The sequence below is a fragment of the Geotrypetes seraphini genome, chromosome 3 (assembly GCF_902459505.1).
Source record: "Geotrypetes seraphini chromosome 3, aGeoSer1.1, whole genome shotgun sequence".
NCBI classification, from domain to species: Eukaryota; Metazoa; Chordata; class Amphibia; order Gymnophiona; family Dermophiidae; genus Geotrypetes; species Geotrypetes seraphini.
This window is the reverse complement of record NC_047086.1, coordinates 366,369,160-366,394,957: the sequence shown is the minus strand read 5'-3', so window position 1 is coordinate 366,394,957 and position 25,798 is coordinate 366,369,160. Positions and strand designations below refer to the sequence as shown.

At 44.3% G+C, this 25,798-nt stretch overlaps 1 protein-coding gene across 2 annotated transcripts in view; it reads right to left on the bottom strand.

Moving 5' to 3' along the window:
- MERTK (MER proto-oncogene, tyrosine kinase) overlaps positions 1-25,798 on the bottom strand; it is a 226,077-nt gene that overhangs the window by 189,157 nt on the left and 11,122 nt on the right. For both annotated transcript variants that reach the window (XM_033936512.1, XM_033936513.1), the window contains one exon: positions 15,967-16,067. In XM_033936512.1, the coding sequence (XP_033792403.1) occupies positions 15,967-16,067 (101 nt within the window). The remainder of the gene's footprint in view (positions 1-15,966; positions 16,068-25,798) is intronic.

The following is a 25,798-nucleotide window of genomic DNA, read 5'->3' as shown; positions in this document are numbered from 1 at the left end:
ATGGGGAGATCTTTGCTTTGTAGGGTGACCACATCAGATCAGAAATTTCACCTTCTGATGGTATATGGCCCTAATCAATATGATCATAAATTTTTTCAAGGTTTGGTTAAACTGGGCCAACTTGACCCAACAATATCATTACTACTTTTGGGGGATTTTAACCAGGTCATGGACCCGGTACAGGACCGTACTGGACCGGGAATGAATCATTCCTCAGCACCACACAAGGGCATACCTTATTTGTTTGACGCCCTGGACTTGGTGGACCCCTGGAGGTTATTGCACCCTCGAGAGAGAGATTTCACACACCAATCTCGGGCCCACCAATCTTTTTCCAGAATAGATTACATATTAGCGTCAACTTCCTTCTTTTCTCATGTTGAGATAGCTGAAATTGGTCCTATCTCTATATCTGACCACTGTCCGATATGGCTGGATCTGTTTACTGGGACATCTCAGAATTTGGGAGGGTGGCGGTTCCCTTCTTATTTAATTGACAATCAAGAATTCAAAAATTATTTAATGGAAAAATGGGACGACTATCTTCGCTTTAATGATCAACATAGAGACACACCCCTTCTGTTCTGGGAGGCGGCTAAATCCGTCCTTAGGGGAGATATTATATCTTATGTAGTGGCTCACAGAAAGAGGTTGGCACAGGGCATCATACATTTAGAGCGGCAATGCTTACTTCTTAAAAAACGACACCTAGCACATCCGACGCCCCGCTCAAATGAACAATTGACATCAGCACAGATTGCACTGAACGCCTTGATTCATGAACGCACAAAAAAAACATCTCTACTTCACACAACACAAATATTATAGATACGGGAACAAACAGGGCAGATTGCTTGCCTCTCTCACTAAATTGAGAAGGCCAGATAGGTATATTTCTTGTCTACATATGCCGGATGGCACGAAAGTGACGAAAACAGGGGAAATATCGGAAAAATTTTTTAGTTATTATAAAAGATTTTACTCCTCGGTGGAGGATGTTGGGGGACCCGACTCTGTGGATTTTCTGGAGGATGCGGGGATGCCCAAATTGACATCCACTATGCGTGACACACTAAATAGACCTATCCAGGGGAAGGAAATACAATTAGCGATAAAACAACTAAGAAACAGAACATCCCCGGGCCCTGATGGGTTTACTCCGGAGTTTTACAAACTCCTATTATCGCAAATATGTGGACCATTAGAGGCATATTATCACGCAGCAGACGAGGGGGGAACGTTTCCGGAAGGATCCAATCATGCATACATTACACTAATTCCGAAACCTGGGAAACGAGAAACGGATATAGAATCATACAGACCAATATCCCTACTAAATGTAGACATTAAAATTTTAGACAAAGTATTGTCCAATAGGTTGGCGACACTGCTTCCCCAATTGATTGTCCCAGAGCAGGTAGGCTTTGTAAAGCAACGACATTCGGTCCTAAATGTTCGGAGATTATTGACGGCTGTACACAGAGCTCAACTAGCGAGACAGGAGGGAATATTAGTAAGCCTAGATGCGGCTAAAGCCTTTGACAAGGTTAACTGGAAATACCTATTTTCAGTGTTATCATATATGGGAATTACAGGTTGGTTTTCCGACATGATTAGGTTATTATACACATCACCCACAGCTAGCATATTGGTAAACGGGACACGGACTCCTTCGTTCCCGATAGCACGGGGAACGAGGCAGGGTAGTCCTCTCTCCCCTTTGTTATTCTTGCTATATTTAGACCCATTTCTGAGAACACTGCAGAAGGATGATGGTTTGCAGGGCCTCCCGGAAGGGAACTCTCAATTGCGTGTACTGGCGTATGCTGATGACATGCTACTGACATTGGCTGATCCTCAGGCCTCTCTGACCAGAGCTTTAGCGATACTGGATGAATTTAGCCTATATTCAGGAATGGTTCTAAATTCTCAAAAATCATTGGTACTTCCATTATCTCGAGATGTCCCAAATAGGTGGAGGGGACCATTTCCATTGCAATGGGCAACCACGTCACTGTCCTACTTAGGAATACAAATACCTATGAATCTTAATAGTTTATATTCATTGAATGTCCTACCGCTCATCGCTATTACGAGACAGAAATTGTCAATTTGGAGGGACTTTCCTATATCATTAATGGGTAAAATTGCATTATACAACATGGTGATGCTGCCCCAGTGGCTATATATATTTCAAATGCTCCCACTCTTGTTGTCCTCTAAACATGAGAAAGAAATTAGGAAATGCTTAACATCATACTTGTGGAATGGTAAAAAGGCAAGAATTTCACTGTCTATTCTGATGCTGCCAAAGCAGCAGGGAGGAATGGGACTGCATAACCTCCGAATGTTCTCTCAGGCGTGCCAAATGCGCCACTTGAATGACTGGTTCAGAGGGACGAGCCATTTTTCGGCTACTCCCGCGGAACTGACATTATGCTACCCATACCACTTCAGCTACTTATTGCACACCTTACGTATTCCAGGGGGACCGCCACCAGTTGGCAAACTATTATTTCAACCGCTGCGTCAGGTGTGGAGGCGTTTATGCAGACAATTAAAGATAAATCCAACAGCCACAGCCTACTTGCCGTTTATAGATAACAACGATTTTCAACCTGGGACATCTAGATTTCCTACTTCGGTGTGGAGAACTTCTCATCTACAATATATTTCACAGGTGGTAACAGCACAGGGACTGGTGCCATCATTCACTGTTATGCTGGCTGAATATAACTGGACTTCTAGGGACTGGTTAGCTTATGCACAGATGACATCTTATGTTAAATCACTACCACCGGCAGGACTTACAAGTCATAGTCAGGAAGCTATTTCGGAAGCGCTATGCCTGACGGCCCAGACTCATATCCCATTGAAATTCCATTTACGTTTTTTGAGAGAGAGTTTGGAGCCCATTTCCTATGACAATTATGCGGCCCGTTGGTCAGGGGATATACCTTGTGAGGTGACTGGACAGCATATCCAACAAGGTCTTCAAGCAATCTTTAAAATAACGGGACAAGTGACCCTTATTGAATTGAATTATAAATTCTACCTACGCCTCTATAGAGCACCGACATATTTGTATCGTGCTAAAATCAGTGCTACGGACACGTGTGCTAAATGTGCCCAACCAGGAGCTTCTTTGGGTCACCAATTTTGGACTTGCCCCTTGGTACAGGGCTTCTGGAAACAGTTACAGCAACACATCACTTCTATGTGGCACCATGGCTATGTTAATTGTCCGGAATTGTTATTCTCCATGGACTCCATTCCTCGGATATCCCCGAAAGGTTTTCGAGGTTTTATGACCCGAACATTCCTCTTGGGTAAGAAAACAATATTACACTGTTGGATAACATCAGATCCGCCGACAGTATCACTCTGGAGAATCTTGATGCTTCGTCAAGCATCTATGGAGCGACTATCCTTGGCTTCATTGGATACCCCTACAGGACGAACATTTAGTTCTATTTGGGAACCATTCTGGCTAACACTGACTCCTAAAGCTCGAAGTCACCTATTGAACCCGTAACAATTGGACTGATGGAGGATGGAATCTTGTTCATTTAGGAGGTTGGGGGGGTGGGGGGAAGAGGGCAGGGAGGGGGAGGAGGGGGGACTCTACTTGTTTGAAATGATATCTACTGTTAACTTTGTTTGATATTAAACCCAATAAACATATTTCAACATACCTATAAATAGTACAGGAGAAAAGAGACCTGTGCAAATTTGAAGAGTCATGTCCAAAGAACTGAGGAAAAGAAACCACCCCTTTCGTGGCAGACAAATGGCCCGACTGGATGCCGTCCAAATCAAGCAGCCAGTCAAGAAAAAAGTAGGAGAATCGCCTGGTAGTGCCAAAACGGTATCACCACCCTCGTTTTTTAAAGCCTGGGGTAGGCGAAATGGCATGAGGCAAAATCGAAAGCGCTGCTCCAAGAGAGGCAAGCAAACCAAGTGCCGATTCGGAGTCCATAGGAAAATGTAAATAGTCTCCCAGTTTTTCTGCAGAAATGTGTAACCCTGAGAAACCAATTCAGCAGAATGAGATCCAGCCCCAGTCTGCCCAATGCCCCCGTCTTGGGCACCATGCAGTAAGTGGAACAACGTCCCTTAATTCCTGAAGAACTACAAGAACTACCCTGAGGACCAGTAACACTTAAAAGGGAAACACAAAACATAGAAACTCCAAGAACGAACCGGAAACCTGAGGAGGATGCAAAGTTGCAAGCATCCTGAAAAAAAGTTCACAGCCCCCTGACCTGACAATATACTTTCTTACAGCAGCTTCAATACTCCAGCTCCTATAAGAAGGTAATTTAGATTCGCGGCTACAAGGCAGGAAGGTTTGTTGGACCGGGCCTCTTCTGTTGTCAGTCGGGCGGGTAAGCGCCACAAAGGTAAGGGGCAGGGAGGGAGAAAGGGAGGAAAGGTGGAGTGGAGAGGAAAAGGCGCTTAAGGTAAAACTGAGGGGGGAGAAGGAGCTGAAAGCACTGGGGAAGACAAAGGGGTGGAGAAGGACGCTGAAAGGACATGGGAAAGACGGGGGGGGGAAGGACGCTGAAAGGACATGGGGAAGACAGGGGGGAGAAGGACACTGAAAGCACATGTGGAAGACAGAGGGGGGAGAAGGATGCTGACAGAACATGGGGAAGATGGGGGGAGAAGGACGCTGAAAGGAAATGGGGAAGAGAGAGTGGGGAGAAGACGCTGGCAGGGAAGAAGACAGAGATGCCAGACTATGGGGGGAGCGGAGGGAAGAAGATGGGCGCCGGATCAATTTGGAAGGGGGGGAGAAAGGGAGAGGCACAGTAACAGAGCAAATGGAAGACGCAGAGAGAAGAGAGACAGTGGATGGAAGGAATTGAATGAGAACATGAGGAAAGCAGAAACCAGGCAATAAAGGTAGGAACATTTTTTTATTGCATCAGGATAAAATAGTATATTAGTTGTATATTTATAAACATTAGAGGCTCTGGTAGAAACCCGTTTACAAAGTATATATTCTTCTCAATTAATATTTCCAAATTAATAAAGTCTTTTTGCTTATTTGTAAATGGGTTTCTACCAGAGCCTTTAATTCAGTAGCATAATTAAATGAAATAACTATTTCTGTAGTGTATAGGGACAGGTAGGGACAGAGGGGATTCCTCGTGGGGACGGGTGGGGAGTGGGGACGGAGGGGATTCCTCGTGGGGACGGGGGGATTCCTCGCGGGGATGGAGGGATTCCTCGCGGGGACGGGTGGGTTCCTCGTGGGGACGGGTGGGACTTTGGCGGGGACGGGTGGGATTTCTGTCCCCGCGCAACTCTCTACTAACGAACCCGCAGCAAACAAGAAGCCTAACCAAAACATACTCACAATAAACTTTGAGTCAGGGCTTGCAGAGGACAGCAAGAGCCGGTCGAAGCCGGTTATTGTCGACTGCTCAGCACTAGCAGGGCAGACATCCTATATAATAAAAGGCTAGCCGCGCATGCGCACTCCTATTTGCGTGCTTCCGAGATCAGTAGGTCTGTGGCCGCAGGAGTGCGCATGCGCGCTAATAGGTCACCAGCCACCGATCGCCTCCTCAAGTCGGGACTGCAGCTAGCTGCCGATCTCTGTTCCTTCAGCGGGGGGGGGGGGTCTGGGAGGAGAGGGATCGCGGCCGCTCAGCGCCCCCACCGAAGAGCCCAGCAACTTTCCGCTGCCCGGGACCCGAGTCCTTTGCCGCCCCCCTTCCCTTCCCGCGGGCCCGACTAGCGATTTAAGCAGCATGTGCAGCAGTCTTCACACGCTGCTTCGGGCCCTTCTACTGCCCTGATTTGCTCTACCGCATCTCTGATGATGTCATCAAGGACGTGCCAGAGTAAAAAAATGGCAGTAGAAGGACCCGAAGCAGCGTGTGAAGACTGCTGCACACGCTGCTTGAATCGCCATGTGTAGTCGGGCCCGCGGGAAGGGAAGGGGCGGCGGCAAAGGACTCTGGACCGCGTTTGTAGTCGGGACCGCGGGAAGAGAAAGGGGGGTAGAGGAAATGCTAATGCTGCTGCACAGGGAACTGGTGTGGGGGGAGGGAAATGGAGGGGGAGGAAATGCTGCTTTGGACAGACAGACAGAGGGAGGAAGGGAGACAGAAAGAAAAGAAGAAAGACACAGGGGCAGGTGCACAGGGAACTGGTGTGGGGGGAGGGAAATGGAGGGGGAGGAAATGCTGCTTTGGACAGACAGACAGAGGGAGGAAGGGAGACAGAAAGAAAAGAAGAAAGACACAGGGGCAGGGAGATACACAGAAAGACAGACAGACAAAGGGGGCCAGGGACAGAGACAGACAGAAAGAAAGACAGCAGGAGTCGCGTCAGGAGGGGTGCGGGATGCGGCAGAGGGAACTTTTCCAATGGCTGCAACTGGGTGGCTGTCGGGAACCTCTGATCAGGGGCAGAGCAAGGTAAGTGAATCATAGAGATAAGAAGGAGGAGGGGGGGAGAAAAAGGAAGGTAGGTGCTGATGGACAGGGGGTGAAGAAAAAGGAACAGAGGCCTAATGTTGGACAGGGGGAGAAGGAAAGAGGTGCTGCTGGACAGGGGGGAAGTAAAACAAAGGGAGAAGGGGCTGCTGCTGCATAAGGAGAGCAGTGAAGGGGTGGTGGTGGACACAGGGGAGGTAAAAGGAAGGGACAATGGATAGGGGGAGCAGGCAAGGGGTGGTGATGGACAGCCAAGGAAAAAGAAAGACAGAAAGAAAGAAAGCGGCTAAGGAGAGAGAGAAAGAAATAAAGACACACACACATATATTCTAGCACCCGTTAATGTAACGGGCTATAAGACTAGTTGTATATATTCCCTGTGATCTCTTTTTTTTTTTTTTTTAAATAAGGGAAAGAAGAAAATTATACATACATATAGAGACCCAGTCAGACCCTCTATCACTGGAGGGAAGATGAGGCAGGGACCTGGGAGGGCCCAGGTGTAATCCCTAAAGCCAACACCGTTCAACTGGACACCCCTGTCTCACTGAAGAGGAAACCTCAACAGGAGAAATAAGTTTCCAGTCACAGACAAAATCCAGGAGCTAGTTGAATAGCGACCATCACCTGCTGGGAGATAGAGCATACTGGAGATATAGGAGGAGTGCCAGCCAATAGGACCACCTGTTAATCAGTTTCTCTATCTCCGCCTGCTGGTAGATGTGGGCTATCCCCATTGGTCTCTGGATTCATCTGTTGCTGTTGCTAAGGAACAAGTGTTTCAACGAGAAGTAAGTGAAGGCAACAGGCATCTACTATATCAGTGGTAGGCAAACTCATTAGTCAAAAGAGCCAAAGATCAGCAGTACAACGATTAAGATTTCTTTTGAGAGCTATACCCCACGCTCGCTTGTGCTACAATGGCTACGTCAACCTGACTGACACCCCACTCGCCTGCACGTAGTCAAAATCAATTTGTGGCAGAGCCTAGAGAATGACCTGGGGAAAAAATTTATCTCCGTCCCCATGAGCTCGGTCCCCGTACCTGCAAACCATCTGATCTCATCCACACAAGCCTTGAATAGTTTTTTAGACTTTAATTTTTGACTTGGCCACGAAGGTAAGGGGGAGGGAGGGGAGCTTTTGAAAGACATCTAGTAATCCTTGCAGGCTTATTATATTAAAGTATAAAAAGAAACAATATTCTGTACAATTGTCAATTTATAAATCAGCATCTTCTCCCCACTCTCTCCTTCCCATTTCGCTTCAGCGACCTCAGCTCACTCTCTCTCCACTTCCCTTCAGCGCACGCACATAAAAACAAGCAAGCAATTTTATATTGTTTTCATTCTATTCATTCATAGAAATTAAAGTCTAAATAATGCCAGTCACATAACAAAACATGATTTTACAAAAATAATTCCCTGCACAGTCAAGCCTGCAAGGATTACTAGATGTCTTTCAAAAGCTCCCCTCCCTCCCCCTTACCTTCGTGGCCAAGTCAAAATGCTACCAACAATAAAATTTTAAAAAACACAAAGCACACTGTACACAGAGAAAATGTTAATTATCTAAACTAAACTAAACTAAGCCTTAAGTTTATATACCGCATCATCTCCACGGAAGCGGAGCTCGACACAGTTTACAAAGCTTAAAAATACAAGAAGAGAGGGGAGAGAGAGTTTACAAGAGCATATGAAAAAGAGGGGAAGTAAGCAGGAGATGTTATATATTAGAGAAAAGCCAGGTTTTCAGTTGTTTTCGGAACAGTTGGAGGGAGCCCAGGTTCCGCAGCGGGATAGTGAGATCGTTCCAAAGGCCCGTGATTTTGGAGAGGAGGGATCTTCCCAGTTTGCCTGCGTGGGGGATCATTTATATTCCACGGGTTTTCAAAGAGGTCAAAGCAGATGACTTTATGCAATGTCACCTCAGTAACAACTATACAAAAATAGACAAATATACCCCCTCCCTTTTTACTAAACCGCGATAGCGGTTTTTAGCACAGGGAGCTGCGCTGAATGCCCTGCATTGTTCTCGATCCTCATAGACTCCCTGTGCTAAAAACTGTTATTGCAGTTTAGAAAATGGGGGCCATAGTGCAAAATATAGATAGCAGATATAAATTCTCAAAACGGACACATTTTGATCACTAAATTGAAAATAAAATCATTTTTCCTACTTTTGTTGTCTGGTAATTTCATCAATCTCTGGTTGCACTTTATTCTTCTGACTGTGCATCCAATATTTCTTCCCTTCTTTCAGCCTCCTGTATGCTTCCTCTCCTCCAGACCTCATTCCCTCCCCCAACTTTTTCTTTCTTTCACCCTACCCCCTTCTTTCTTTCTCTCTCCATGACCACGCCCCTTTCTTTCTGTTTATCTGTCTTTCTCTCTCTCTCCGTGCCCCCTTCCTTTCTTTCTTTCTGTCTCTTTCTCTCTCCTGTCAGTCTCCCGTCTTTCTTTCTGTCTCCCTGCCCCCCTCCTTTCTTTCTTTCTCCCTGCCCTCCCCCAAGCCACCGCCATTGGGGAACAGGCCGCTGCCACCGTCAGGGAATAGGCTGCTACTGCCACCATTGGGGAACAGGCCACCGCCGAGTTCTGAGCTCTCCCTGCTTCCCTTCCCTGTAAAGAGAATGCTGAAGTGCCGGGCTGACCAACTTTCGCCACCCGTCAATTCTAATGTTGGAGAGGAAGTTCCAGGCCAGCCAGGCAGCGATTGGCTGGCCCAGAACTTCCTCTCCGACGTCAGAATTGACGTCTGGTGGCGAAAGTTGGTCGGCCCTGCGCTTCAGCGTCCTCTTTACAGGGAAGGGAAGCAGATTGGGTACCCGTGCTCTAGACAAGCCGTGAGTCGTATTCAAGTGGTTAAAGAGCCACATGCGACTCATGAGCCGCAGTTTGCCGACCACTGTACTATACCAACCACACCCTATACAAAGGGCATGGAATTCTTTGTACCACAAACAAAACTAGTTTTACCACCCAAAAAACATGAAGAAGCAACTTTCATACTGAAAGAATGAATAGTTCTTTTCACTAGCAGTTTATTGAAGGTTAATGCTCTTCCACTCTTTTTGCTGTCCTAACTTTATCAATATAGTTATCCAGTTAATAAACTAAATATTGCTGCTCACCAGATAACCCCTAATTCTATCCAAGATCTGTTTCTCCCCCCATCATTCCCCAGCAATTTCTGAATAGTGCAACTGAATATCCACAGATATGCTTGACTTAGCCATTTATCCATGTAAACGCAGCTTTATTCAGATAAATGGCATGTGGATATAGCTCATGCCTTTTTCAGCTGAAAGTGAGCTTTGAATAATTTTGCATACTGTCCTGATTATATTTAAGGGCTTATGTACTAAAGTGCAATATGGCTGTGATTTTTAAACTGCCTTTTCATGAAGAGATTCACCCAAAGCAGTTTACAATACGATATTATATATTGAATAGTAATCAGTTACACTTACTGTAAGCATTTTTTCTGTCCATCCAGGCAGGCTCACAATCTAACTGTGGCACCTGAGGCAAAGGCGGATTGAATGACTTGCCCAGTCACAAGGAGCAGGCTGGGATCAAACTCACAACCTCAGGGCTGAGGCAGCAGCTCTAACTACTAGGCCCCTTCCCTAGTTCAGTTTTGCAGTTACTATACATTAAGGGCTAAATTCAGTAAACAGCATCCCAATTTGGGCACTGAAATAAGTGCTATTCTATAAATGGCACTCCAAGTTGGGCACCATTTATAGAATAGCGCTTAGCACAAGAATCCATACCAACTGAAATTCGGTGAAAATCTTCATGCCTTAATTAGGCACGGGTCTGCCATTTTGTATAACATGCGCACAAATTCTAGGAACACCTCTGACCCACCCATGCCCTTCCCATAGCCACATCCCTTTTCTAGATCCACAAGTAAGAATTTACAACGCATCTTTATAGAATATACTTATGTACCACAATCTACAATGCAGCTTACACAACACAATAAAATCACCTAAAACATGAAAAGAACGCTATTATCAATAGGAAAGGCCTAATCTAAATATCGAGAAGAGAAAAAAAATCCCAACAACAAACAACTTTTTGTTGTGGTTTCGTGAATGCATTCTTCTCATGTCCACTGACAATCTGAAAATCTGGAGCTGAGAGTAGAACTGCAAACAAAAGAACCACAACAAAAATCACATTCTAGGTATACTAAAAACACTATCAAAAATAAAAGCAAGAGACAGAATACCTACTAAGAAGATGTGTGCATACATTCAAATTGTTGCTGATTAGTGCCAATATATTGGTGCTAATTGGCTCATAAATTAAATTGCATATGCAAATTAGGTGCACACCCAAATATGAGCACACAATTTTGAGCACCATATATAGGGGTCCTCTTATTAAAGTGCGTTACCCAATTTAGCGAACACTGATTCGGTTAGTGTGCCTTAATAAAAGGACCCCATAGAATTTGGGACTAATCGCCAACATTTTTAAAAAAGTATAACCATAAAACCTATTTGTGATGTACCCAGTATTTGTCCATAGGGTTAACGCTCTGCACTTCCAGGAAGACAAACTACTCAAGCTACTGCACTGTTAGCACATGCTAAGCACAGTTTAGTACAGTGGTCTTCAATGCAAGGCCTGGGGGCCAGTGACAGCCCCTGGAGACCGCTGGGGAGGCCCTCATCATCATTCTGTTTTTTCTTCATTACTCTCTGCCTCTCTTCCCAAAGTTGTGACAGAAAGCAGGAAGTGGATTGGGGAACGGATGCATGCTTGAAGGACAAGGCATTTCTTAATAGATGAAGAGAGTGCATGGAAATGCCTACTTTCTTTAGGATACCCCAATGAATAATTTAAAAGAATCAGTGGAGAGAGGTCTCAGAGTGAGAGGATCCTGAAGGAGAGAAACTTTCCCTAGCCATAGCTGCATTCAAGCCCTGGGGAGGACTGGAGTGAGAAAGCTAGCCGAGAACCCATCCAGGAAAACACCAGAGAGGTGAGCTTCTAATCCCAAACCTCTGTAAACTGAACCTGCTGGTTTAAAGGTGACTGTTCTTTGTTTAGGGTGTGGCAGCTAAGCTGATGCCAGTTGAGATTGTTCCTGGAGAAAAGGGGTTTCTTTCTCCTAAATGTTCTTCTGTTTGGACTATTTAACAAATGAAGTAGGAACCAGACTTATGGTGCTTTAAACCTGAGAGAACTGGGGAAGATGACCAAAAGCTGAGGTTGCTGGACTGAATGTGATATGGCTAACTGCCAAAAGTGTACAGGCTGCTGCACTAGGCGCAAGATATAAAAGTTAAAAGTATATCAGATGTTTCAAATAAGACATTTTGTTGCACCTTCGAAAGTGGTTTATGTGTGCTGATTGGGTGAATGTGCAGGGTTCCTGGAAAACCTGGCCAGGAATCTCTCACATCTTTTATGAAGCTACAATAGCCTTTTTTATCGCCAGCAGCAGTGGTATTAGCTCTGACACTCATAGGAATTCTATGCACATCAGAGCTAATACCGCTGTGGCCGGCAATAAAAAAGCCTAATGTGGCTTTGTACAAGGAGCCCTAGTTAATTAATTAATTATACACCCCTTTTACAAAACCATGCAAGAGGTTTTTAGCACCAGCTGAATGCTCTGCATTGCTCTGACAGTCATAGAGTTCCTCTGGAGTTCCCCCTGGAGCAGTTTCATTCCCACAGCAGTCAACAGCGAGTTTCCACTGCACTGCACCCCCCCTACATGCATGCTTAGTTCAACCCCTATGCACACAATTGGATTGAGTATGTTGGGAGGGGGAGGGTTGCCAGCATCAGCAGCTGGAGCCCTTCTGCTGACTGCAGAAATGAGACTACTTGGGGAACTCCAAAATGGCAGGGGGGACTCCTAAGGTTCTCTGCCAGCTACATTAACCATGTGTACCATCCATGGCTATGCCACCATTCAACCCATTCGACATTGCCTGCCTCTCTCCCCCACCTCTCTTTCTCCACCCCAATCTAGCATGCAGGCAGATGGGACAAATATAGCTTTTATACCCTATTTTCATCAAGACCAGCCCTAAGTAAAAAGAAGAAAATCTCATATATGTGTCCCCCCTGCTCCCTCTTCACCTTGTCTACTGTCCCTCACCTGGCTTCAGTTGCTTTGATGAGATTACTGCTTCCCTGAGCAATAAGTCCTCTACCCGGATCCTGCTTTCCTGCTACAAAAGCGTTGTGCTGCAAAATTAGTCTGCAAAAGCTTTGCAAAGTCCAACACTTTTTCTGCTGACAATATGTTCTATTGGGATGCTTTCCTGCTGCAAAAGCTTCATGAAGTCCAATGAGATCCCTGCTTCGCCGCCACAACTGGTCTTAACCATAAGGCTGAGCTGTGCTGTGCCAGAAGCCATGGGAACAGCCTCAACTTCTGGCACCACATGGCTCACGCACACAGGCCAGTTGTGGCGGAGAAGCAGGGGTGCAGTGAAAGGACTTCACAGAAATTCTGGGGGCCAAAAAAATGAAGTTGACGGGCCACAGGTTGGACAAGCATGCTCTACAGGACAGAGGCGTACCTAGCATATGTGACACCCGGGGCCCATCATTTTTTTACCCCCCCCCCCATCTGTACAAAAAACATGATTTTTAGTAACAAGCCACACGTCACACATGAGTACCTAGGAAAAGGCAGCATCTTACATACTGCACTGAACAGTACAACATCAATACACCCATTGTAAAACTAAACAAGCCAGACTAGTACAAATCAATCCTACATCGTCAATCCTAACAGAAAACCATGTTTTTCGAACACAAAAAACACCTTCACCTAGTATGGAATATGTCATCACAAACTAACCCCTCCCCCTTTTACAAAACTGTAGTGTGTATTTTAGCCATGGTGGTAACAGCTCTGACGCTCATAGAATTCTGAGCATCAGAGTTGCTACCACCACGGCTGGTGCTAAAAAACGCTCCACAGTTTTTTAAAAGAGGGATAAAATAGAAATATATAGACAAAGGTTAAATTGAACCAGCAAGAAGCTGGACTCTACATACAATGCAACACCACAGAAATAGTGACACATGTCTCCTAAAGCAATAAATAAATAGAAAATTTTTGTTCTACCTTTGTCTTCTCTGGTTTCTTCTTTTCTCATCTTCTTGTTACTCTCTTCCTTCCATCCCTGTCTGCCGTCTCTGTGCCCCTATATGGCATCTTCTCTCCTTCTATGCCCCTTCCAGAAACTGTATGCCTCCCCCTTCCATCTCTCCTTTCACCCCCATTGGTCTTGCATCTCTTACTTCTCCTTCCCTCTCCCACATCTCTCTTCAGCAATCCCTTTCTTCCCTCATTTTCCTTTTCAATTTATTTTCTGCATCCATCTAGATTACGTTCTTACTACCCTCTCATCAATTTTCTTTTTTACTGTCTACCTACATCTCGCCACCTCTTTCCCTCACCCCCTCCAGTATTTCCCTAACTCAATCCTTTTCCCCCCATCATGTGCCCTCCTTTTATTTATCCCCTCCTTCCATTATATGCCCTCTTTCTCTACCCCTTCCATCTAGCTAAAGAAGCAATGCCTGGGCTTTGCAGTCCCCAGTTATGTCTCTAGCAAGATATATATTTCAAATCTGATATATTCTAATGACAAAATAGAAATAAAATGATTTTTTTTCTATCTTTTGTTGTCTCTGGTTTCTGCTTTTATTTTATTTTCATTCTTTTCCTTCCAGCATCTGCCCTGTCTCTTCAATCCAGCATCTGCCCATTCCGTCCACTGTCTGCCCCTTCCAGAAACTGTCTGTCTCCCCCTGCCATCTCTCCTTTAAACCCTCCCCTTTGGTCTGGGATCCATCATCTTCCCTCTATTCTCTCATGGTCTGGCATCTTTCTCCTTTCATCTCTCTTTCCCTCCCCACTGTGGTTTTTAGCATCTCTCTCTTCTCATTTCCTCCGCTCAGATCTGATATCTCTGTCTCCTTCCCCGTTCTCTGGCATCTCTCTCTCCTCTCTCTCTTCCCTTTCCTTCTCTGGTCTTCCTTCTTTATTTTCTGCCTCCATCTAAATTAAATTCTTTCTTATTATGCAGTCCTCAGTTTCCCTCTTTTCACTGTGTCTATCCACAGCATACCACCCCTTTCCTTCACCCCTCCACTATCTCACTAACTCTATCTTTTTCCCCATCCAGCATATGTCCTTTTTCTTTATCCCTCCTTCCATCCAGTATATGTTCTCTTTCTCCACTTCCATTCAGCATTTTCTCTCCCTTCTCCCCACTTCCATCATCTGCCCTCTTCTCTCCCCCACATCCATCATCTGCCCCTTCTCCCCACTTCCATCATCTGCCCCTTCTCCCCACTTCCATCATCTGTCCTCTTCCTTCTCCCCCTTCTCTTCACTTCCATTATCTGCCCTCTTCTCTCTCCTCCTTCTCCCAACTTCCATCATCTGCCCTCTCATCCTTCTCTCCACTTCCATCATCTGCCCTCTTCTCTCTCCCCCTTCTCTCCACTTCCATCATCTGCCCTCTTCTCTCTCCTCCTTCTCCCAACTTCCATCATCTGCCCTCTCATCCTTCTCTCCACTTCCATCATCTGCCCTCTTCTCTCTCCCTTTCTCTCCACTTCCATCATCTGCCCTCTTCTCTCTTCCCCTTCTCTCCACTTCCATCATCTGCCCTCTTCTCTCTCCCCCTTCTCCCCACTTCCATCATTTGCCATCTTCTCTCTCCCCCTTCTTCCCACTTCCATCATTTGCCATCTTCTCTCTCCCCCTTCTCCCCACTTCCATCATCTGCCCTCTTCTCTCTCCCCACTTCCATCTTCTGCCCTTTCTCCCCACTTCCATCATCTGCCCTCTTCTCTCTCCCCCTTCTCTCCACTTCCATCATCTGCCCTCTTCTCTCTCCCCCTTCTCCCCACTTCCATCATCTGCCTCTTCTCTCAATCTCTCCATCCACCACAGGCCCATCTCTCTCCCTTCCTCTCACCTCTCCAATTTTGGCAACAAGATCGGCAATGCCCCCCCCCCCATGACACTTAAGATCGGCAACGGGCCTCCTTCTACCCCCGGCATCAACAGAGGTTCAGATGGGCAACGCGGTGCTCAGTCCAAAGCTTCCCTCTGACTCAGCTTCCTGTTTCCACCCAGGCAGTAAAGTCAGAGGGAAGCTTTTGACTGAGTACTGCGTTGCCGATCTGAAGTGCTGTTGATGCTGGGGGTAGAAGGAGGCCCGTTGCTGATCTTAAGTGGCATCGCGGGGGGGGGGGGGCGTTGCCGATCATGAATTGTGTCGCAAGGGGGGCCCCGCCAATGCCGCTCATCGCCATTGCAGCCCAGATGCTGCCGATGGCCACAATGCGATCTTGCAGGCCCTGCACAGACCGACACCGGATGACCCGGACCTGGTCGGCTCTGCACCCCCCCTAAGGCGTGCACCCAGGGCGGACCGCCCCCCCTTGGTATGCCAATGCTACAGGAGAACATTGGCTAAAACATAATTATAGTAACACCAAAATCCTACCTTCCACTTGAATGAAAATATGATCTGACACAATTTCTCTGTCGTTGACTTTCAGCTTACAGACGTACGATCCATTGTCCAAGCGCTGCACACTGGCGATGCTGTGTAAAAATGAAAGAGAAGCTTGTTAGCAAGGGTGAGAAACACATACTAGGTAGTTTTGGAATGACTACTTGTATTTACATTGGTGTAATGAATGCGGTGGCACTCAGAAAGCAGCAATCCCCTCTGAGCCAAAAATTCTTCCACCAAATTTCTTCCAGTAGGTATGCATTGCTCTTTATATTTTGCTATACATAAAATACTGAGTTTGTCACCTCTAAATTGCTGCCGGAGAAACCATATCCTCTCCGATGACCTGCTAAAGCATAATTTTAAACCTGTCTGTTGCTCCTGTGGAGTTTGAGAAAAGGCATCAAAGCAAAAAATATAGAGCCTGGCGGGTAAGAGAGGAAGGGGGGGGGCTGGTTGCAGAGACTGGCAGGGCAGGGCACTTGAATATAAACCCTTGGTTTATATTTATAAGAACATAAGAGTTGCCGCTGCTGGGTCAGACCAGTGATCCATCATGCCCAGCAGTCTGCTCACACGGTGGCCCTTTTGGTCAAAGACCACCGCCCTAACTTAGACTAGCCCTACCAGTTAGGGCGGTGGTCTTTGACCTTTTTTTCCTTCTTTTTAGGAGAAAAAATATTACCTTGGTTTATATTTGGATCAGTTTATATTCAAGTATTTACTGTATATCTCAGTTATTTTTTAATCACTTTAAAGGAGTATATTTTAGAATAAATGAGCAGTTACCCACCATAGATAGGGTTGCCAGACGTCCGGTAAAACCCAGACATGTCCTCTCCCAGACAGACTTTCCAAACCCGGCATTTGTCCGGGTTTTGGAAAGCTCCAACCAGTTCCAGCCACATCTAGAGGGCCTCTGAGCACACACATCTGCGCATGCTCCAGGCCCTCCATACGTGACCGGAGCTGGTTGTAGAAGAAAGGAGGCGGGGGCAGAATGGGTGGAGGCAAGAATGAGGCGGAGGTGGAATGGATTATAGGCAGAACTGGGTTTTCTTTTTCAAGATATGATAACCCTAACCATAGGAGACTAGGAAAAGATTGTTTCCAAAATCAGTCAACTTTATTTTATATTTTTACTCTACTACAGCAATAACAGGAATTTGTTTCCCATATTTCTGCAGGGGCAGCAAAACAGCAGCTCTACACTTGAAGACACATTCCATAAGAACACATGCCTTGCTGGGTAACAAAGATCCATCAAGTCCAGCATACTTTCTCTATCACGAGTGGACTGGTGGTTAGATCTACAGCTTCAGCACCCTAAGGTCAGGGTTATTACACGTCCGGATTTCCCTGGACATGTCATTCTTTTCAAGGACATGTCTGGACATCTTTTCAAAACCCGGCATTTTGAAAAGCTTCCAGCTAGCAGACATCGGGATGGCATCTGCGCATGCGTGGATGCAATGCAGTGAGGCGCCGCTGGCAAAGGAAACGTCGAAGGTTGGGCAGACTGGATGGACCATTGAAATACACTGAAGAAGGGGGACCATTTTTTAAGGCTCCTCGCATGTCCTGTGCCTGAACCGGAAGCCTTCTCTTCGACTTCGCAATGTCAGAGGGAATTCTTTTGGATGAGGTGTGGGATGCACATGGAGCCGGATTTCCCTGGACATGTCATTCTTTTCAAGGACATGTCTGGACGTCTTTTCAAAACCCGGCACTTTGAAAAGCTTCCAGCTAGCAGACATCGGGATGGCATCTGTGCATGCGTGGATGCAATGCAGTGAGGCGCCGCTGGCAAAGGAAACGTCGAAGGTTGGGCAGACTAGATGGACCATTGAAATACACTGAAGAAGGGGGACCATTTTTTAAGGAAATCTGAGAACATAACCGTAACTGCTATAGCTGTCCTAAGGCCATTCGCAATGGTTGAAAAATTGTTAGCTAAATCTAAGACGGCCAAGGCAACCAAGAAATCTGTGGACCATCCCAAGTATTCAGATATGTTTGTGGCTGCTGAGAAGAGTCGCTCTGGCTCTTCCCGTCAGTCTATCCAGAAATATATTAAAAACTACTACAACGTTGGGGAGAATGCTGACTCACAAATCAAGAGATGTTTCTCACTGCTTTGGAAAAGTGGACCCTTGGCTGATGTGCAGAGGTCAATAATGGCGGTTGCCCGGCTGAAACGGCTAAAGCACTAGGGTTGATGACATTTGATGATTGATGGAAATGAAAATTAAGTCCTTCCTGACTTTTATTCCATCGTGCATATTATATCTTTTTCTTTTTTTTTTCTATTTGTTTAGTTTTTATTTAAATTTCCTTAGTATTCTATTGTTTAACGGTTTCTCATTCCATTCAATTCATATTCCTTCTTTTACCTTTTTTTTTCCTTCCTTCTAATGTTCTTTTCTTTTTACATTTCTATATTTTAATTCTTAAAATTATATTTTTATTTAATTTAGTTTTTTCCATTATATTATTATTTAGAATGTACATTTTGCTTTAAAAGTGTGGCATTGAGAGTTCAATGTATTCTTGTTAGGATGCTTCATATCTTACTTTTTTCTTCTATCTTTATATACCTCTCTATTATTTGCTAATTTGTTTGTTCTTAGGTACTTTAGTTAGATTGTGAGCCTTCGGGACAGTAAGGGATTTTCAAAGTACCTATCTTACTTATAATTTTAATGCACCAATATATACTTTGTAACCCGTTCTGGGCTCTTTTGGGAGGACAGGCTAAAAAATCGAATAAATAAATAAAATGTCAAACACATGTGTGATGTCATCGCATCACACCAGAGCATGCACAGATACCCTCCTGACAAGCAAACAGGTTGAGAGAGGGCTGGGGGTCTGGTCTGGGGCAGAACAGTGCATGACTTGGGAGGAACAAGGTGAGACTGGGCAGAACAGAGTGGGCCTGGGAGCAGGGCCATGGGTCCAGATTTTTGATCCCAAAAATCTAGTAGCCCTATCTAAGGTATGAACCCAGCCTCAGCTCCCTAAGGTTGTAGGCTCAAGCCCAATGTTGCTCCTTGTGACCCTGGCAAATCACTTTTAACCCTTCATTGCTCCAGGTACGTTAGGTAGATTGTGAGCCCGCTGGGACAGATAGGGAAAAAAACTTGAACACCTGAATGTATAAACTGCTTAGACAATCTCCATTGATAAGTAGTATATAAGTAATTAATAAACTAAACTCAGCAGATCCTAAAAAATAGATCCATTCCTTGCACTTCCCTCCTAGGAATGAGTAAGGGCCATCCGAGGTTTACTTAGTTATTAAACAATCAAGAATTTTTGATCTAGGAATTTTTCCAAATCCATTTTAAGCACAGTTAAATTAGGTGCCTTGATCACATTCTCTGGCAAAAAAAACCCAACCCAAACCTCTTTCTCCATTTATTTTGAATCTGTTACTTGTTCGTTTTATGAAGTTTTCTCTAGTCCTAGCATAATCTGAAAGTATAAATAACTACTCCCTATTAATTTTTTCCACTCAAGGAGGTTTAATTAACAGGAGACAGTTTCATGTGACAACACAAGCAGCCTCCTTATGCTGCTGCCATTATGATACGTTCAAAACACAATCTTGGGTGCAGTCTCCTGTCAATTAAATCTCCTTGGTTTCTAATAAGCTGTTTTGGGTGAATCAATATGGCAAACAAGCTCTGCCTGCAGGCTTCATATCAGGTAATGGGTCAAGTCTGTTCCTGCCATCTCCTGTTAATTAAATTTCCACTCTACCCATGATTTTATATAGCATTTTCTTCTCCAAACTGAAAGGCCCTTATCTGATCAGCCTTTTCATCACTTTTTTTCCCCCATTTGTGTCAACATTATATGTACTTTTTTCAATTCTTCAGTATAATTTTTTTAAAGATACGACATCAATAGATGCTCATAATATTCAAAGTGCATTAATATTATGATAGTCTCCATTTTATTCTCTATTCCTTTCTGGACAAAATTAATTTATTATTTGGACAAGTTGCATGCTATCAGCATCAGACGTACTGTATTTGATTGGTCATGCTCCTACCTTATTAACAGACCTAATATTGTTAGTTGGATAAATTCCACATCTCTCCTCCCCCCCCCCCCCAATTCTCTTCCCTGTGGAGTCTCCCAGGATTCCATCTTGCACCCACACTCTTCAACATCTTTATGACATGTTTACAGATCCTCATCCAATCCCTTGAGCTGACTTCCTTTGTATATGCAGATGACATTCATATCTTAGCGAGCTTGAACTATAATGATAGAGAGTAAATTGACAATTTAAACCACAGATGTCAAACTCAAGGCCTGTGGGGCAAAACCGGCCCGCCTGGCCATTTTATGCGGCCCACAGTCCGATGCCCCCAGTGTTATTTTGTAGCCAGCTCCCTCCTCCTCAAAGCCGCAGTATGCACGAAGCCGCATGCAGTGGCTCCATGTGCATCCCACACCTCATCCAAAAGAATTCCCTCTGACATTACGATGTCGAAGAGAAGGCTTCCGGTTCAGGCACAGGACATGCGAGGAGCCGCTGCACATGGCTTCATGCACACTGCGGCTGTGAGGAGGAGGGAGCCAGCCACAAGATAACACCGGGAACATTGGACTGCGGGCCGCATAAAATAGCCAGGTGGGAGCCGGTCTGAAGGTAAGACACCCGCCGGAGGGAGGCACAGCATGGAGGGAGGGAGACAACAAAGGTAGGGGGAATTATTTTATTTTCAATTTAGTGTTTGAATTGTGTCAATTTTGAGAATTTTAATCTGCTGTCTATATTTTGCACTACTCAGGAAGAAATATATTTGTTTCTTTTTCTCTGGGGTTTGTACTGCATGCAGAATCTTGAATCTTAGGGGCTCGTTTATATATATTAGTACTTTTAGTTTGTGGTCCCGTATTTGCATAGGGGTTATCTGTGTTCTGGTAAGAATGAATGTTGAGAAGCATACAGTGTGTTTTGTATAGTTTAATTTTGTGGTTAACCATTATGTGTTAATAAGATTATATTGTGTGTGTAAATATGAAAAATGAATGGGAAAAAAGGTGTTATAATTAGTACTATTATGTGGGTGGGGTCTGGGGCAGAGATTGGGCAGAGTCTGGCCCATGACTTAGCCTGTGTTTTGGATTATGGCCCCTTAATGTGATTGAGTTTGACACCCCTGATTTAAACCATAATCTAGATCTTAAAGTCCAATGGTTACAACTTAATAAGCTCAGACTCAATCCTGAGACACCAGGAGCTCCTTATAGACACCATGGAAGCCCCACTCCAGTAGCACTGATTATTCTAACACATAGATAGCGGAACACTTTTTTGTTTGGGGGGCCCAAAAGCTCCGCCCTAGCCCCAGCAGAATCCTGCAACATGACCTCTCTCTCCAGCTCTCTACTCCCCTACCTAACTTCCCCAGTTGCTGTAATTATAAATCTTTGGGCAGCCACCATCCAACGTAAACAAGCAGGCCTGCTATGGAAGTCTTCATTCTGCAGCGACTTCCTGTTTCTGCATAAGTGGGATGCTGCAGAATGAATGGTTCCAGGGCAAGCTTACTTGTTGACGCTGCATGACGGCTGCCCGAAGATTTAAAATTACAGTGGCCAGGAGGCGGTAGGTGGGGGAGTAGAATCATAATTGACCACCAGTTTTTGGGGAGGCCATGGCCCCTGTTCTGACACCTATGTTCTAGAATGAAAACCAGTGTCTTTAAGCTCCTCAATAAAACTTTGGGGATTTTTCCTTGATAGATCTGAGTTTTCAACCTCAGATCTCTAATATCATTCCTAACTGTTTCTTTAAAAGATCTATTCCATTTGCCATCTGTTTAATCAGACAGCCCTTCACATCCTTATCCACTCTTTTGTCATACACCTGGACTACTGAAACTCCCTCCTCTATGAAATTAGGATACAGGATCTTTGCTGTCTTCAGGTTATTCAAAATTCAGCTGTGAAACTTATAACTGGTTCCAAGAAATATGAGGTCACCCCCCCCTTCTCCATACAGAGCATTAGTAGTCATTTTCCCCTCAGAATTAAATTCAAAATACTTTCATTAGTAGCTCCAGCATCCCTCTATACCTCCCTTGCCTTCTAATACTATACTCTACATCGAGATCTCTTTGTTAATCAAATCAAAACTTACTTGATGTCCCTTCACTCTGCAATATCTACTGACTTTGTTCAGTCTCAAATCTTTAGGATTATTGGCCTCATAATTTGGAATTTAAAAGTGCACTAAAGACCTTCTTTAAGAAGCGTAGGGGAGACGGGGTAGTCCCATCGGTTTTTGGTGCTATACGTGAGGAACCACAGTTCCTTGTTGGCCGGGAGAATCGGACTTTTGAGCGGTGGGCACACTCTGATTTGATTACATTTCGGGATGTTCTTCATAAGGGGCTCCTGGTATCTTTTGAAACCTGAGGAAAAAAAACAAACAACTCTGTGGAGTGACGATGTTCCTAAATGGACTTTATTTGAAAGTGTCAAAGTTCCAAAGGTACACTGAAATCATCCACATTTGCAAGCAGTGTCTCACTTCCGGCTCACCACACAATTGTTTCCCACGTATTCACCTTTATAGGACCCCTAGGGACCCCTGAAGAAGACTTTTTGTCGAAACGCAGACCATGTTGGGTCCTGTATCCCTAGCGGACTAGGCTCTTATGTGGATGATTTACTTTTATGTAGATGGAATTATTTTATGTGGATGATTTCAGTGTACCTTTTGGAACTTTGACACTTTCAAATAAAGTACATTTAGGAACATCGTCACTCCACAGAGGTTTTTTTTTTTTTTTTCTCTGGATTTTTTTCTTTGTGGATATTTTGGGGTCAATTCCTTTTGGGTTTTGTCTTTTGAAACCTTCCAGCTTAATTGTGCATTGCTCAAGGGGGACTTTCTGGCTTACTCCCAAATTCGCCATTTTATTAGCTCCAGGGGTTGGGATAGGGGGTCCTCTTGCTCTTCTGATCCTTTTGCACACATGTGGTTCACTCTTTGGGGTCTTCCTAAACCTATCACGCTTCTTTACCAATATTTTTAGGGCTTCCTCCCTCTTCCATCTACCTACCAAAGGGCCTGGGAATCAGATTTGAACTGTACTTTTTCTGACTGGGAGTGGGCCACAATTTGTACTGAAGTGGAAAAGGCATCCTCCTGTGTTCTTATTCAGGAGAATGCTTATAAGGTGTTTACCAGGTGGTATTTCACTCCAGTGCGTCTGCACCGTATGTTCCCAGGAGCTTCTGCTTTGTGCTGGAGATGTGGGGTGGACTCAGGGACCTTTTTATATATTTGGTGAGAGTGCTCAGTATTGAAACCTTTTGGGCAGCAAGTGGTGGGTTGTCTGTCTCAGCTGCTGCAAATCCTTCTGCCTCTTACTCCACAGGGTTGTTTACTAGGCCTATATAATGTGTGCTTACATACCTGGCAAACTAAACTTAGACGATGGGGTTTGGCTGCAGCTAAATGTTTGATTGCCAACCATTGGAAACAGCTGGCTGCACCTACCAAGTTGGAGTGGACCTTAAAACTTCGGACCATTAGTAATATGGAACTTTCCATTGCAAAACAACATGGCTACTACTATATATATACCCAAACTTGGACTTTGATTATGGACAAAGTAGGCTCATTGCTTTGAGCTTACCTGTGTGGGTGGGGGGAGGGGAGAGGTGCTGTTTATTGGGGTACACTCCTGAAGAAACCACAGGAGGTCCCTCATTGGTGTGCTTAGAGTTTTGGGGTGGGGTTGTGGGGTTCTGTTTGTGGGTGGGTATCAAGAATATTGTTGTACTGCTGGTTTTGCTTCTTGCGCTTTCTTGGTCTGCTGATTGTTCCTTGAGCTTATTACTGTTTTGTATTTACGATGTCACTGATATCCACATTTCTGTTTTATATTTCAAAAATTTTCAATAAACATTTAATGATAAAAAAAGACCTTCTGGATGTATATAGCTCTTAACTTCTTGTAATGCTGCTCGCTTGGCAGACAGCTTGGCGGTTGCTGACCGGGGTAGGATTACCAGACATCCAGATTTAACTGGATATGTCCTCTTTTTAGAGAACTTTCCAGGTATCCAGATGGGTTTTCAAAACCCAGCACTTTGGCCGGATTTTGAAAACCATTGAATTCAGGGCCGCATCTGGAAAACATCTGTACATACATAGATATTCTCCAGACACAGCCCCGAAGATATGGGGTTTGTGTGGGGCCGGGGCTTGGGGGCAGAATGGGGCAGGACTATGGGCAGAAAGGGGTGGGACTGGGGCAGAATGGGGCGGGGCCACATATCCTCTTTATTTTTTTAGGACAAAATCTGGCAACCGTAAACCTGGGTCCCCTCTATTCTGTTCTTTCCTTTCAACCAATGTATTTCTCCTCTTTCTAGCACTATGCTTTGATATATTATAAACCGCTCTGAAAGCTATCTCATTGAGCGGTATAGCAAGCTATGTTAAATTTGAAACTATTTGCTTTTTTGATCACTGCTGCACAGAGTGGAAGATTTCAGCTTATGGTCCATAATGATCATGTGTGCTACCATTTCAAAATGATTTGGGATGCCAAACATAATGCAAATTACCCCTTCCTAGACACAATTAATGGGCTTGCTCAATATTTGAGGTGCTCAGCACCCACAGACCTGGCTCATATGATAATGTTTCCAAGATCTTTTTCCTGCTTGTTTACTTCTAATATGGAACTACTGTATAAATACAGTTAAATTATTATTCTTTATGTGTAACTTGTACATAATATAAGAATATGAGTTGCCATACTGGAACAGACCGAAGGTCCATCAAGCTCAGTATCCTGTTTCCAACAGTGGCCAAATCAGGTCACAAGTACCTTGCAAGACATCAAAGAGTAAAACAGATTTTATGCTGCTTATCCTAGGAAAAAGCTGTGATTTTTTTTCAAGTCCATCTTAATAGTAGCTTATAGACTACTCTTTTAGGAAGTTAAACCCTTCTAAGCTAACTGCTTTCACTACATTCTCTGGCAATGAATTTCAGAGTTTAATACATGTTGAGTGAAGAAATATTTTCTCTGGTTTGTTTTAAACCTACTACTTAGTAGCTGCTTGGTTTTCAGACTGCGGCGTCCCTCAGGGTTCACCGATATCTCCTATCTTTTTAACATTTACATGACTACATTAAATCTTTACCAATTAAGTCCTAATGAAACCATATTCACCTATGCTGATGATATCTTTATCTTATTGGAAGTAGATCCTAACTTAAATAACTTCTCTACTAATATCAGTTCCTGTATTGCTAAACTACAGTCTTGGTCTTCTCAAGTTCAAATGAAATTAAATACAACAAAGACCAAACTGTTATAGTTTGGCCCTGAGCTTGCAATTTTGCCAAGTACAATTACTCTTAATACTGGAGAAGTTTTGCCAATAGAGTTCTCTTCTAGAGTCTTAGGAATCTTTTTAGATTCCTCTCTTTCGTTCAATCATCAGGCAAATCATCTTATAAATGCTTTTTGAGTTTACATAAATTGAAAAGTGTTTGTCCTCTATTTTATATTGTCCACTTTGTAGTTCTAGGCCAATCAATCATTTTATACCAACTAGACTATTGCAATTCCATCTATGTTGGTTTAAGTAAAGGAAATGAAAAAAGGTTGCAGTTAATTCAAAATACAGCTTGCAAGGATGATTTTTGGGAAATCAAAATTCAATTATGGGACACTTTTGCTAAAGATCCTACATTGGCTTCTGTTTTGTTTTAGAATCCAGTTCAAATGTGCTTGTATAGTACTGGTTCTACAACCCAAGCAAGGAC